The sequence below is a fragment of the Solanum lycopersicum genome, chromosome 1 (genome assembly GCF_036512215.1).
Source record: "Solanum lycopersicum chromosome 1, SLM_r2.1".
NCBI lineage: Eukaryota > Viridiplantae > Streptophyta > Magnoliopsida > Solanales > Solanaceae > Solanum > Solanum lycopersicum.
This window is the reverse complement of record NC_090800.1, coordinates 85,279,141-85,294,496: the sequence shown is the minus strand read 5'-3', so window position 1 is coordinate 85,294,496 and position 15,356 is coordinate 85,279,141. Positions and strand designations below refer to the sequence as shown.

Below are 15,356 nucleotides of genomic sequence, written 5' to 3'. Positions count from 1 at the left end.
GTTTTATAAAATTAATGCATAAATTATTATAATATTTTAATTTTACTTTCTGTGTTCACGTTTGTTTGTCAGAGTAAGGTCATATTTCTCTCAAGAAAAAAAATTAAAACAAAATATAATTTAATTAATATAATTTTATTATAACAAAAATATTAAAAGTTTACGTAACTTTTCAATTAAATAAAATAGAACAATTATTAAGGACAGTAATTACTTTTTGATTTTTTAAATTAATAATTAATCTTGAATGTCTATTTTTAATATAACTGTTAAATAATTATGGACGGAAATAATATTAATTTAGATATCACATCCGTTTGTATTGTATGTAAATGTTATCATATTATATATGAAATGTTTTATTTTGTCTATCAATTTATTTGTATGATTCCGTTGTTATTTTAATTTTTTTTTATAATATTGATGTTTAAAAATATATAATTATAAAAAATAATGTAATTTATTTAAATATTATAAATATTAATATACTGTAATTTAATACGTTATAAATAATATATAAGGATTATTCAAAGAAAGTTAAATAGTTGGTCGTTGTTTACTGATAGTGAATTATAATTTGCCGAAAGAGGTTAAAGAAAAGGTCATGGCTAACGTTCGCCGGCTAGGTACAGCCCAAGAAAATTTGACTTGCGCTAAAGTGAGCCGCGTGAATACTACGCACCAGCAGTTAAAAAAATTATATCTTTTTTAAAAAAATGTATCGCTTTATTTAAATATTAAGAAAGCAACTGTATTATTTTCGTATAACTAAAAAAGTCATTTAGTTTTATTTAAATATCACAAAACTATTAGTAGCAAATATACTGATAATTTATGTGATACTTAGGTGAATTTGATTGATTCTTTTTAGAAGTATATTAATTGATTTTGTGATTTTAACGTGAAGTTGAGTGTTTCATTATAAAAAATAACAATAATTTATTTGTTTAAGTGCTATAAAATAAATGTTGAGAAATCATTAATGAAATTAAATTTAATTCTACTATATTGATGTAAGAAAGGATGTTGAAAATATCATTAATTATTTAAATTGCTATATATATATAGAGAGAGATATGATACTATCATTAATTATTCAAAATGCTAAAAACAGTTGATTTAATATATATATATATATAAATGTAAAATGTAACGGTTGACTTTTAAATACTCTATTATTCTTTTGAGTTTTTTGCAACTTCAATCAAGTATTTTTCGTCATTTACAAAATTATATTTATTTATTTATTTAAATTTCTTTGTAACAGTTTAAAATACAAACTACCAAGACACAGAATATCCATGAATTAAATTACGAATTGTCAAATTAATATATTTTTATACACCTCAAATAATGTCAAATACACATTCATTATCACTCTATTTATGGTGACATGAAATTCAAAGTTCGAGTTTTTAATTTTTAATTGTGAATTTGGATATGAAATTTTAAGTTTTTCTTTTTATAAAATAAAATGTATATATTTAAAAATTATGTAAAAAGTACTCAAAATAATAATAATTAACAACTTAAAAGAATTTTACATGTATAAGGAAATTCATATTAAAAAAAATAATCAATTCTCAAATTTTAATCGTATCACATAAATTAAAATACATTAAACGTATATTTTATGCATTTAAAATAAACTAACAAGTTATGCAAATTTAAAAATATCATGACAGTATAATTATTGTGATAGCTAGTAGTAGTTGATAGTGATATTCTGCTTGGTGTGTGAGTGGGCATTTTCTTGAAGCTTAAATACCAACAAAAAAAGGCACAATGACAAATTCATATGAAAAGTCTCTCATTAAGGATTTAGACTAATTAAAAATCTATCATCAATGTTACATTGGTTTAACAACTTCTACTTCTATTTTTTCTCTATAAAAAAATAAAATAAGAGTAGAATCAAAAGCATTAAGACTTCAATTAATATCTAATTAGTTAATTAATTAATAGTAGAAACCAGAATAAACCAGTAGGAGTAAAATGCTCCCAAACAAATGAGTACTCAAATCAATTTACCACTTTATTACTCTCTCCGTTTGAAAAGAATATAACCTCTATTTCTAGTTAGTCTATTTTAAAAAAATAACTTTTTAATTTTTTTTTGTAATATTTTAATTTTAGTTTTCTACGTGGCATGTTAAATGCTATAAGATTAAAAAATAATTTTATGCATTTGACACGATTTTAATTTAAAAATATTTTTTAAAACTCCATATCGAATTAAAATATATTATCCTTCCTAAAATAGAGGAATTATTGGTCTTGTATTACCTTTTCTCCTTTTATTTTTGTTTGCAATTATTGTTCTTAAATGTTCCCTATAATAGGCCTGTTAGATCCTACCTAAATCTCTGTTCCAAATCTTTTGTTCACATTAATGAAGTCTAATGTCCAAAATTAAATTTATACAAGAGACAATTAAGAACTATATTTGCTACTTAAAATAATCTAATTATTATACAATTACTAGCTTTTTTTTTTAATTTAAATAGAAAATCAAAAGAAAATTATAGTGTGAAGAATTGAATCAAGTCGATCAACTAAATTATTAAAAAAAAATTATTATTAATCTATTAGTACAAAATATAGCCATGCATCCTTATTTTCCATGTCTTCCTCTGTTATCTTTTTTTTTCTCCGCCGTCTTCTTTTTTTTGTTTACAAAAGAATTTGCTATGAACAAATTTCATTTTATTTTAATTTTCTCTCTACTATTTTCCATGTTATTCTTCCGTTAAAAGCGAAAGAATCAAATAAACTATTAATACTTTTTATTTAGTATATAATAATAGAATGAACAAGTAAAATAGAAGTCTAAATTTTTTTTTATTGAACAATTTTGAATTTTAAATTTTAAAATTTAATCTGTTGTACTTGTGAATTGTTTTGATTGAATAATATATATTTCAAAAAGAAAAAATTGAGAAGGATTTATATCCAAAATTTAAACAGTGTAAAGAAAGATTTGAACTGATATTCGTTAACATCAGTTCTATTAATTTCTTAAACTTCAATAAATACACTTTGCTATAATAAGCATGTTTTGGTAATTTGTATCACTAATGTATTCTTTGCTTTCATTGCATCTCGTGGATAATTAATTGTTAATTAGATACACCACTAATTAATTCTAACTTAGTAATTAATTAAGTTTGCCCACTCCTAGCCATAAGTAAGTTTTTATCCCCAATTATGTGGACAAACCACACTCACCTAAGTAATCGAACTCATATAGTGGGTTTGTTGTGTAGTTAACTTGCTTTTCGAGAGATTTAGTCCTTTTATTTTTTTCTTACTCACTGTTCATATTAGAGTGTTTTATTATTTTATTTGTAATTTTTTCAAAATTATTTTCGTTTACTTTTAATTGTCATAATTTTTATTTTGTAAAGTCAAATTATAAAAACGTTAATTAATATTTTACGATATACTTTTCACATATTGGTATGTAAATTTTTTTGAAATTTATATATAATACTTTTTGTGTAATTTTTGAATGTCTAATTTTTTTATTTAAAATATTAAATTAACATAATCTAATTTCACTTTAAAAATTAGTCAAATTAACTTTCAAAAAGTGCAACATGACAAATAAAATGGACGGAGCGAAATATTATATATTCGCTTTGTCCCTTATTACTAGTCCTTTTTTTATTTGTTTATTTAAAAAATAAAGAAAGAATAATTTTATTTTTATCAATTATATCCTCAAATAACTATTTTAAAAAATATAAAACTTTTCAAGAAATTTATTTTTAATTAATATATTCCATAATGAATAGGTGAGAAAATCTTTTTTTTTTTTTTGCGTTTAAATTAGTGCACTTTTTTTTACTGTCTTTTTGTTCTTAATTGCTTTGTTTTCATTATTATCATTTGAAAATAAATACATATAGTATTCATGTGATATTTAGGATTATAAAATTAAAGAATGATTTTATATATTCTATATAATTTTAAGTTAGGAACATAATCAAGTTAAATTAAATAATTTTTAAAATAAAAAAAATATTTTATTCGAATATCCTTATACACATAAAAATAAAATTGTGTATACTCTATCCCGTTGCACATCGATTTGATCGTTATATTGCGTTTTTTGTTTTTTTTTTAAAGAAAACAAGATAGGTGATGCGTCGATTTTTAAAAAATCATTTTAATAGTACAAGTAAACAAACTGAGATTTATCCAAAAAAAAAAGAAGAAAAAAATCAAAAGAAGAAATAGACAAGGTTGAGAGAGAGCGGGACCCAATTTTTCTTTAAGATGAGGTGGAGTCGTCAACAATGGGACAAGAAGAAGCTCTTCCATAAAGTAGTAGCAGCAGTGATGATCATCTCTCATTGTGTTGTGTGTTGATAAAAGAGGAGATTAAGGTTGTTCTTTTAGGGTTTTCTTGAATGGTGAAGACAGTGTTGGATAAAGGGTGGTTAGCTGCCCGATCCACTGAAGTTGAAATCAATGGAGTACAGCTCACTACTACTCAACCTCCAACACAACCTCTTAATTCTCCTTGGATGGAAGCTTCTGTTCCCGGAACGTAATGTTTCTCTTTTTAGTCAAAATCAGTGGAATCTGGTCATGGGTTTTCTTGAATATGTGAAAATTCACTCTTAAAAATTGTTTCTTTTTGGGCTCAAATGACTGGAATCTTGGTGATTACTGTTAGGATTGATTTAGTTATTTCACTTTAATATGCCATGTGTAGTTTATTAAAGATATATACAACCTTTTGTGCTGATATGACTTGATTCTTGTTTGGTTTCTTCACATTCACTGTTGTAGTTTAAATTTCATAGCCCCCATTTGTATGGTAGCTAGCATCTGGATTTAATGTGGGGAAAGAGGGTGACTTGCAAAAAATTTAAACATCATATCTTCAAGGGCTTGATATGATGTTTAAATTTAAGCATTGTGGAGATGGTGCTTTGTGTTGTTATATTTGTTCAATTTTCACTTTGTAGTTCAACTTTTTGCAGTGTTTTAGGAACTCTGCTAAAAAACAAGCTTATTCCTGATCCTTTCTATGGGTTGGAAAATGAAGCAATTATTGACATTGCGGATTCAGGGAGGGAACACTACACTTTCTGGTTTTTCACTACCTTTGAATGTAAGCTGGTATGTATACATTGTATCTAATCTGTCTCATTTTAATTCGTTGACTCATTTTCTACAATGGGTGTTTGTATCTTATCTAATATGTTCTCCACATTGAGCACCTCAAGCATATCATTTAGTCTGCTGAGTGAATCTTACAACTCTTGCTTCATTTCCTTTCTGATTTTGCAACTATTCCCAGTGTTCGTTGCCACTAATAAGTGATTGATTAATTATTTTTTTCAGTCGAATAATCAACACGTGGATCTTAATTTTCGGGCAATTAACTATTCTGCTGAAGTCTATCTGAATGGGCACAAGGAGGTGCTTCCAAAAGGAATGTTTAGGAGGCATTCTATTGATATTACTGACATTTTGCATCCGGATGGTCAGAATCTGCTGGCTGTGCTTGTCTATCCTCCTGATCATCCAGGGCGTATTCCTCCTAAGGGTGGTCAAGGTGGTGATCATGAGGTATTCTTCAAATTAAACTTAAGCCAAATTATTTTGGAAGTTTTTATTATTGTTTTCAGGGGGCATATTATGATTATTCTCTCATGGGAGACATCAATACAATCACACAAAAAACATGTGCTGGCTATCATTTTCCAGGAAAATGTTTTCCTTGATGAAGTCATTTTCTGATGTTTGGTTAGGAAAATATTGTCCACCAAAAGGGGAAATTGACTACCCTCACTATTGGGAAGTTATTTTCTTTGAACTATCTAAACTTTTAACTTCATGTTACTTGCTCCAACTGACACTTAAAAATCATTATTAATTTGGTGTAAGTTCTCTTCTTTTGGTATATGGCTTGTATACAATCAGTTTGGTTGTGTTTCCTCGATAGTTGCGTTATTTATAGTGAACTCGTTTTAACCAGAAAGTGTTCATGTTTCATTGTCTCATTTGCAAAAGATCAGTAGTGAAAATGTATGCTTCTCTATGATGTGTGGAACGGACCCTAATTTTCTCTTCTTCATATCTTAGATTGGGAAAGATGTTGCTGCACAATATGTCGAAGGTTGGGATTGGATGACTCCAATAAGGTGTGGACGGATTTACTGTTTCTGAGCTATTTTTTGAATCAGTTTTCTTCACTGTAACACCTCTCTTATGATATTTGGAATTACCATATGAATATATATAGAGGTATATCACTTAGCGGAAACATATCGTTTATGTGATTTTAGCCTGCATTTTTACATATCTAACCTCATCTTTGCATATGTGATTTTTAAACATAGCGGGTCACAGCTCAGAAAAAAGTTGAAGGGATTCGGTAGGTTGATGTGGATAAACCTTCCTTTCCGCGTACCAGCATTATACCAAAAAGCAGAGAAACCTACCCAAGATGTTTTTACATATAATCTCATCGATTTAAAAATTTGTGGCTTGGTATGTTATTGTGCTGTAAACTTGATGCATATTAATTGATCTCAATCATAAGAATCGCCAAATCTTTGTATTGAGCTCAGAGTCAAATAAAGCTGAGACTTTCCTTTCTTCTCTTTCTAAGAGTATATTAACTGATTAAATAGTGCACGGTTTCACCTTTTTGTCTTTCCAAAAATTCTGTAGGTTTAGGGTCGATGGACTTCATTCAGCAATTTTCAATGAAAGATTCATATAAATAACTTGCACATAGGCTGTAGTTTTCAGGCCTCACCAACAAATAACGTCTTATAAGCCTCCAAAGAAGTTAAGCTGGAAAAATTTGTTCTAAAAGTGAGCAATGATTCTGTCATCAAATTTAATTAATTAACTATCAAGCCCAAAACTCATAGTTGAATATTTCCATTGATAATGTTCCTCCCAATTTCTTGGATTGAATAAATTCACAAGTATTGCCAAGTGCAGTATTTCTGAAACAAATAAAGCAGGATTGTTTCACTTTAAATGTTAACGTTATGTGATATTCACATTATTTACAGGGATAGGAACACTGGCATCTGGGATGAGGTATCCATTACTGTGACAGGGGTAAGATTTCAATCAAATCTAGTTCTGCCTCATGAATCTTTAGTCTGTTTCTTTGAATAATCATTGGAGATTCTTATAGTTTGTGTTGTGAACTTCACCTTTTAAACCTGTGTACTTTTAACCAGAAAACTGTTGGCAACTATTTGTTTTTACAATGTTGGGTGTTAGTGGTCAACTTTTCCTATCCTTTTTTTTTTGCTGGGTGATTTTACTTTGTGTCCTTAACAATTCGTCCTGTTGTGGTTAATATATTGTTCCTGATTCAGATTAAATACCATTTCTGATGCAGCCAGTGAAACTAGTAGATCCCCACTTGGCGTCATCTTTTTTTGACGGCTACAAGAGGGTATATTTGCATTCTACGGTCGAGTTGGTCAACAGAAATGCCTTGGTAGCTGAATGCTCGCTGAACATCCAAGTGTCAACTGAACTTGAAGATGGTACTTTCTTAGTTGAGCATCTTGAGACACAGCATGTGTCTATTTCTGCGGGTGCAAACATTCATTATACATTTCCTCAAGTTAGTTTCTTCTTTCTCTCTTTTGTTTTGTTTTTTTCTTTTCCTCTTTGATTCTAAAGTAATATTGTTATATGTATTTCTTCATCCTTTTCATAAAATTAGTATAAAAAATGTTGTGGAGATTGTAATTCCAGTCCTAACAAACATCTTGTAGTGTCTCAAGCTTGTATACAAAGTCACTTTTTGATGGCCCAATTAGGTCTATGGTTGAGAAAATCATGAGTAGGACATGGTACAGTGCACTCCTTAGTTAGGGTCTTAGAGTGCTATTTTAAAAGAATGCAACACACCAGTTTATGTTGGCATATTTGTAAAAAATCCAAGTGAAGGTTGCACACACTCTGGCTTTAGTCTACTGGATGCTTTCCTTGATGATCTGAATAATAATCCATGTGGGAGGGGCTGTGAAGGTTTCTGTTACTGAGTTTCGGTATTGCCTCCAATAGTTTTTCCAGTTGATTAAATCAGAGAGTTATACAGTACTGAGGGGATATGCTTGAGATGGTAATCCAATAACTTTTTACGTTTTATCGTAGTATACCAATTACCATGAGGATATTGGTTTGACTGAGGATTGTCCAAACTTTGCAAGTTTTTCTCACATTTCTGTTCTTAGAACGTTGTCTTTTATTCATTCTTTGAAGTTGGTGAACAATGATGTAAGGAAACAGGACAATAAAGTGCCTCATGAAAAAGAAATCCTTTTGGGATGTTTTATCCAGTTCATGTGCTGACTTAGCACATGCTCTAAATCGAGTACTCCTCTCTATATGAAGTTCTTTATTTTTGTTGTTGGTTTTTAGATTTTTCTCTTTCCTGGATGCATCTATTCTGTCTCTTTTATTGAGCTTTAGTGAAGTCTTCGCTTTGAAAGTCAGTGTTCTCCATTGTATTGCTCGTCAATGAATCTCAGGTTTATTCTGTTAAAAGGAGAACCAAATGAAAAGCTTTTATTCTAAGTGGATTAAATCTTTCCATTGCAGCTTTATTTATATAAACCCAATTTATGGTGGCCTAATGGCATGGGTAAGCAACATCTGTACAATGTCGAGATAACTGTTAATGTGAAAGGTTATGGAGAATCGGATACATGGAGTCATCATTTTGGCTTTCGCAAAATTGAGAGTCATATAGATAGTGCCACAGGTGGAAGGTAACTGTAACTTTGAGATCTCCTCCCTTTATCTTCTCCAGAGAAATTTGTTTTGTTAGTTAACATAATGGTGTTTATATTGGCTTTGTTTTCATGGCAGGCTTTTTAAGGTAAATGGTCAGCCAATATTCATTCGTGGGGGCAATTGGATCCTCTCAGATGGATTATTGCGGCTTTCAAAGGAAAGATACAAGACGGATATCAGATTCCATGCTGATATGAACTTCAACATGATGCGTTGTTGGGGTGGGGGACTGGCTGAGAGACCTGAGTTTTATTATTATTGTGACTTGTATGGTTTACTGGTGAGAACAATCACTTCTAACCCCACCTCTCTGCATTTGTGGTTTCTAACTTCTTATTATGTGTTGATGTGTTCTGGTTTGTGTGTGCATATTCTAATTTGTATAGTTGGAAAGATGACCTCTTGATTGCAGTACCGGATGCCAATGTCTTTAGGAATAACTTTATCGATGTGAACGTGAATCTCTTTCTATATGATTAGTACATAAAAGGTAGAAAATCTCCTTATCACAATAAAGAAAAAAGAAAAGGTATAGGATTTTTCACAAATAGCATTCTATCATCTATACTAAAAATTAGAATCTCATAGGTGTACTAAAATGCCATAGAACTCTCTTATATTTTCATTGTTCTCCTGAATAGACCTCTCCTATAAGGCAACTGAATCTGAGCATCCCTCAGTAAGGCCCCTCTTGAGTTTATGTTTATCTAAATTTTAAGCTGTAGGGAACTCCTTCTTACCCTGCTTTATATGCCAGTTCCTTTGATAAAGAGTAACTTGTCTCAGAGATAAAATATCTGGATGGTTTAGTTGACAACTATTATGGCTTCTTTTTTTTGGCGATGGTGATTATTACAACAATGGTTGTGGATGTCCATATATCTTGCTAGGCTGATGAAGCTACATACTTAGTTGGACTCTTCAGAGCAGAGGCATTCATTGCTTTCATGTACAGAGTATATATAATTTGGTTCTTGCAGAATCTTGAACCGATTATTTGCTTTTACTTTAGAAAGTTGCTACTTCTATTCAGCGTGTGGAGTTCCATGCAACAGTTCATGGATAGACACATAAAATTGGCATCAGCTTCAACTACAATTTAAAATGTTATCAGTAGAGTTACTTGGAGATGAAGTGCATTTATAAATTAGCTCCCTATAGAATAAAAGAGGATCACAATGTGAATATCTCATTCTTTGGCAGGTTTGGCAAGAGTTCTGGATTACCGGGGACTGTGATGGACGAGGTGACCCTGTGTCAAACCCAGATGGCCCACTTGACCATGATCTTTTCTTGCTATGTGCAAGAGATACAATTAAGCTTTTGAGGAACCATCCTAGTCTTGCCTTGTGGGTTGGGGGAAATGAACAAGTTCCACCACCTGACATCAATGCTGCTTTGAAGAATGATCTACAACTCCATCCATATTATATGAATTTAAATAACAATGGCACATCAACAATTACTCCCCTGATAAAGGATCCAAGTCAATATCTAGATGGTACTAGAGTTTATGTTCAAGGATCTATGTGGGATGGATTTGCAGATGGGAAAGGGGAGTTCACCGATGGTCCTTACGAAATTCAGAACCCCGAGGACTTCTTCAAGCATGACTACTACCAGTATGGCTTTAATCCAGAGGTCGGTAACGTGGGGATGCCAGTAGCGGCTACTATCAGGGCAACTATGCCTCCAGAAGGGTGGCAGATTCCTCTGTTCAAAAAATTATCAAATGGCTACATTGAAGAAGTCCCCAATCCCATATGGACTTATCATAAATACATTCCCTATTCCAAACCAGAGAAGGTTCATGACCAGATATTATCATATGGGAAACCAAATGATCTGGATGATTTTTGTCTGAAGGTGAGTTAATTGTTTCATTGATGTGCAAACTATTTTTCATTGTTTCTGCGTTTGACTTATTCTGTAAATAAATCATATACAGGCACAGCTTGTTAACTATGTTCAGTACAGAGCTCTTTTAGAAGGCTACACTTCCCAGATGTGGAGCAAATATACAGGTGTTTTGATATGGAAAACTCAAAACCCATGGACTGGTCTAAGAGGCCAGTTTTATGATCATCTCCTTGACCAAACAGCAGGATTCTATGGCTGCCGCTCTGCGGCAGAACCAATTCATGTTCAGCTTAATCTGGCAACATATTCTGTTGAGGTAATCATTTGTCTAGCATTGTTAGAGGATAACTGATACTTTGGTTTAAATAATAGAAAGTGCATACACTTGAACTTATATAATAAATATTGGAGGCTAGAATTCAGAACCTGAAGTCTCTGGCATTGATCATACTTTTTATTTTATTTTTTGGAACTTCTCCTTCTGCTTGCCTTTTCAGATAGGGAAATAAATATAGTAGGTATTACTTCTTTCAATATTTTACTAGACTTAAATGTGCAACTTTTGCATCCAAAAAATTGATAATGCAGGAACTAGGATAAGATCTGGTGGAATTTTACTGTTTTCATGATTATTTTACTGTCTACAGGTAGTGAACACTACGTCAGAGGAACTTTCTAACGTTGCTATAGAAACCTCAGTTTGGGATTTGGAAGGCGAATGTCCATACTACAAAACCTCTGAAAAACTTACTGTGCCACCCAAAAAAACTATATCTACGTTTGAGATGAAGTATCCAAAGTCAAAGAATCCAAAGCCAGTTTACTTTCTTCTTCTCAAACTCTATGATGTGTCTGATAATCGCATATACTCGAGGAATTTTTACTGGTTGCACCTAACCGGTGGTGATTACAAGCTTTTGGAACAATTCAGGGAGAGAAGACCACCCCTCAAGATAACTTCTCTAACCTTTATAAAAGGGTCGAGCTATGAAATGCGCATGCATATTCAGAACACATCAAAGAAGCCAGATTCTAACGCTCCACTGTATAGAAATAACTTTATCAGAAGAAACGGCAGCTTTGATGAATCGGATTCATCAGAATCTTTTGACCTTTTGGATGGGGAGAAACATGAAATCAGTTTATACGAGAAGATTAGGAGGAACTTTTCAAGGGGTCACAACAAGGCGAAGGTTTCTGAAGTTAATGGAACGGGGAAAGGAGTTGCTTTCTTTCTTCATTTCTCTGTTCATGCTTCAAAGGAGGAAAACAAGAAAGGTGAAGAAGACACACGCATCCTTCCTATTCATTACTCCAACAACTATTTTTCACTGGTACCAGGTGAAGTGATGACAGTAACCATTTCCTTCGAAGTACCTCCTGGTGTCACTCCTCGGGTCACACTGCATGGCTGGAACCACCATGATGTGCACACCGTACTTTAAGTCAGTCATCTCCTTGCTCCAGTTTGTTTACAGGTGTTGTTGTACAATAGTAGTATTTCATGTCATCGTTAGTTCTGGATGTCAAAATGTTCACTCTTTTGGTGCTTTGTACTGAAGTTTATCCTTTAATACTGTAAACGTAGTTGACTCTGAGGAAAGAGTCTGGAAATAAGAGCTCTAATGCTTGTCGGTAACAGCCCAGCTGTGCACCATAGGAGTTTCTGACACTCATGTCATTTTGATCAATAAAATCGTTTTAATTTCCATTTAATGCTATGTGCATGACTACTCCTACCTGTGGAACTGCATTTTTGATAGTTTGTCAAACATAGTCAAATAATATTGAAAATACAAAAAAGTTCCTCAAGTCTTGGCTCAAGAAAAACAGACAAGAATGGAACAATTAGAGAGTTGGTCACCTAAACAAGAATTTAGCAGTATGCTCATCTCACTCAACATAACATAAACATAATGTAGCAGGTATAATTAGACACATAATTCCTTACTAATTGATTATGTTATTGACCATTAAGATGTTTGATCTCTTACAAGTTCTTTCCATCATCAGTTTCTTGGTTCTTCTGAAGAGTGATGCTCAGGTAATGCTTGAAGTTCCTTCACTGATGAAATGCAAATTTGACAAAATATATCAGTTAGGTGACTCACTTTCTGATACTGGAAACTTTATCAGAGAGGGCTTCCTTGGAGCTTTCTCTCCATTTGCAAAACTTCCTTATGGTCAACACTTTCCCCAGAATCAATCAACTGGACGATGTTCTGATGGTTTGCTCATGATCGATTTCATAGGTACACAACTTCAACATTCTCTATGATTTTCCAAACTTCTCTATGGTTTGCTCATTCACCTTTATCAGTAAAGTCACAAGCTACATTTTATATCGTTAAAGCCATTGAACTTTATATGATATGTTATTATTATACAGCACTGGGATGTGGTCTTCCTCTGCTAATTCCCTACAAGGATCAAAATGGAAATTTTTCACATGGAGCAAATTTTGCAGTAGCTGGAGCTACTACTTTACCAGCTGAAATCCTGATAGAGAAGAATGCACTTCTCCTGGTTGGAGAAATAGGAGGAAATGAGTTCAATTATGGTTTATTGCAAGGCAAAACGCTGGAGGAGTTGAGAGCTATGGTTCCTGAAGTTGTTCAGATCATTATCAATGCTGTTAAAGTATGTTTTTCTTTTCCATTTCCTATGCTTTTAATACGCGAAACTTACTAAGGTGTTCATATTCACGAACATTAAAAATTTTGCCCGCTCATCAGTATTTGTATAAGTAGATCAATAAATGCATGATATACGTGGTTTACATAAATTTTAGTACTTTTGATCAATGGTCCTTTTTCTGTTTGGTAATTAATTTGATATTTCTTCTTTCAGACAGTCGTTGTTTTTGGGGCTGTTCGAATTGTTATTCCTGAGAGTTTTCCAATTGGTTGTAACCAAATTTTTTGACAATCCAATAATTCAACTGCGTACCATTGCTTGAAAGATTAAAATAAGTTGGGATTATTCTACAATCATCCTATGCAAAAAGCCATTCAAGAAGTGGAGAAAGAGTATTCAAACATTACACTCATTTATGCTGACTACTACCATGCTTATCTATGGCTTCTGCAAAATGCCACAAGTCTTGGTAAGTACTCAAAATGTAATTTTTTATATTTTATGATTATAACCACACTTCATTATTAGCAGAGCCAGAAAAGAAATTAAAAGAATGTGATACATGATATTTGAGCATGCATTATATACTTTGGAGGATATATATATATATATCAAAAAATCACATGTTATTTCGATTGAAATGTGTAGGATTTGACAAATACTGTCTACGAAAAGCTTGTTGCGGAATAGGTGGAGAATATAATTATGATAAAAGTAGAATATGTGGTAACCCTACTACTTACATAAATTGGGATGGAGTTCATTTGACACAAACAACATATAAATTGTTGGCAATATGGTTAAATCGATGACATGTTACCTGAACTAAAATGCCCATCTTAGGATTTTTTTTTTTTTCTACTTTGCAAATTTCAATGTATGGAGCGACCAAGGATTCTTCATTTAGTGTTTTATTTTACTGGACTCAGATTGAATTGATACAAATCTTAAGGAAAACTTTTATTAGAGGTGCATTTTATTAAATTAAGAACTTTATAAGTGACACCTTAGAAGTCAAAAAGTTGACTTCTACTACTCCCTACATTCAACTTCATTTGTTACGTTTCACACATATTTTTCTATGAAAAAACTTTTATTATTTTTCATGTAGTTTTTAACATCAAAATTTTAAAATAGCGAATTAATTTAATTCAATTTAACTTTAAAAATTAGTCAAACTTAGACTCTCGTGAATCTAAATATAAGTGGCAAATAAAAAGTCCATGGAGGAGAGAGTAATCTTCTTTAATATTATTAATGGTGGTATGAAGAAAGAGTAATAATATTCAATTAATTTGCCAAAATAAACAAATAAAATCAAAAGTTTTATTTGTAATACAAAGTCAACTAAAATGAAACAGGAGCCGATGATCACAAAATAGATAACGTGCGTGAAGAGGATGAAGTGCGCAACAATAGTCTTCACGTGATTGCTTGCAACATGTTTAAACGTGTCATTTATCAGGTTTTTAAAAGAATGTCTTTGCCTTATAAAACGTGTGCTGGGAACCAAAATAAGTCACTATTTGAAATAAATTTCATTCTTTTTAACATAAAATTCTTATCTTTTCTATAATTGTTGGACCCACTGCCATATGTTATCTTTTAATTAGTCATTCTGCTACATCACAACAAGTGTATTACACATACTTTATTTTATTTTTTTATTATCGAAAAATGTCTAATAGAAACGAATTTTGAATAAATAAAAGTGTTCAATAGGTACTACTCCTAGTTAAAATATCTAAGTGAATTATGTGCACAACTTTAAAAAGCGACATATGACTTAAGCCATTATTATATAATAATGGTACGGAGAAGCAGTATTAAAACTCAATTAGTTTGCTAAAATAAATTTTTAAAAATAAAAGTTCTATTTTTAATATATAAGTCAAATATAATGAAATAAAGTTAGGAAATGATCACATGGAAATTAAGACCCCAATGTTTTTAAAAATATAACGTACGTAAACAGGATACAGTGTGCAACATTAATCTCAACGTTAATGTTTAAACGTGTAATTTATCATGTTTATAAATATATGATATTTGACTTGTAAAACGTG

At 31.4% G+C, this 15,356-nt stretch overlaps 1 protein-coding gene and 1 pseudogene across 1 annotated transcript; both read left to right on the top strand.

Annotated features, from left to right (window-relative positions):
* The first annotated feature begins 4,050 nt into the window (after positions 1–4,050).
* On the top strand, positions 4,051–12,369 carry LOC101267848 (mannosylglycoprotein endo-beta-mannosidase). Its single transcript, XM_004230152.5, has 11 exons — positions 4,051–4,555; positions 4,995–5,133; positions 5,359–5,586; positions 6,103–6,161; positions 7,047–7,095; positions 7,385–7,615; positions 8,599–8,768; positions 8,869–9,073; positions 9,997–10,659; positions 10,742–10,969; positions 11,301–12,369. The coding sequence occupies exons 1-11, from the start codon at positions 4,416–4,418 to the stop codon at positions 12,096–12,098; spliced, it is 2,910 nt and encodes a 969-aa protein (XP_004230200.1). The 5' UTR covers positions 4,051–4,415; the 3' UTR covers positions 12,099–12,369.
* Positions 12,370–12,473: 104 nt separating this feature from the next.
* On the top strand, positions 12,474–14,257 carry LOC101267562 (acetylajmalan esterase-like; annotated as a pseudogene).
* Positions 14,258–15,356: the final 1,099 nt, after the last annotated feature.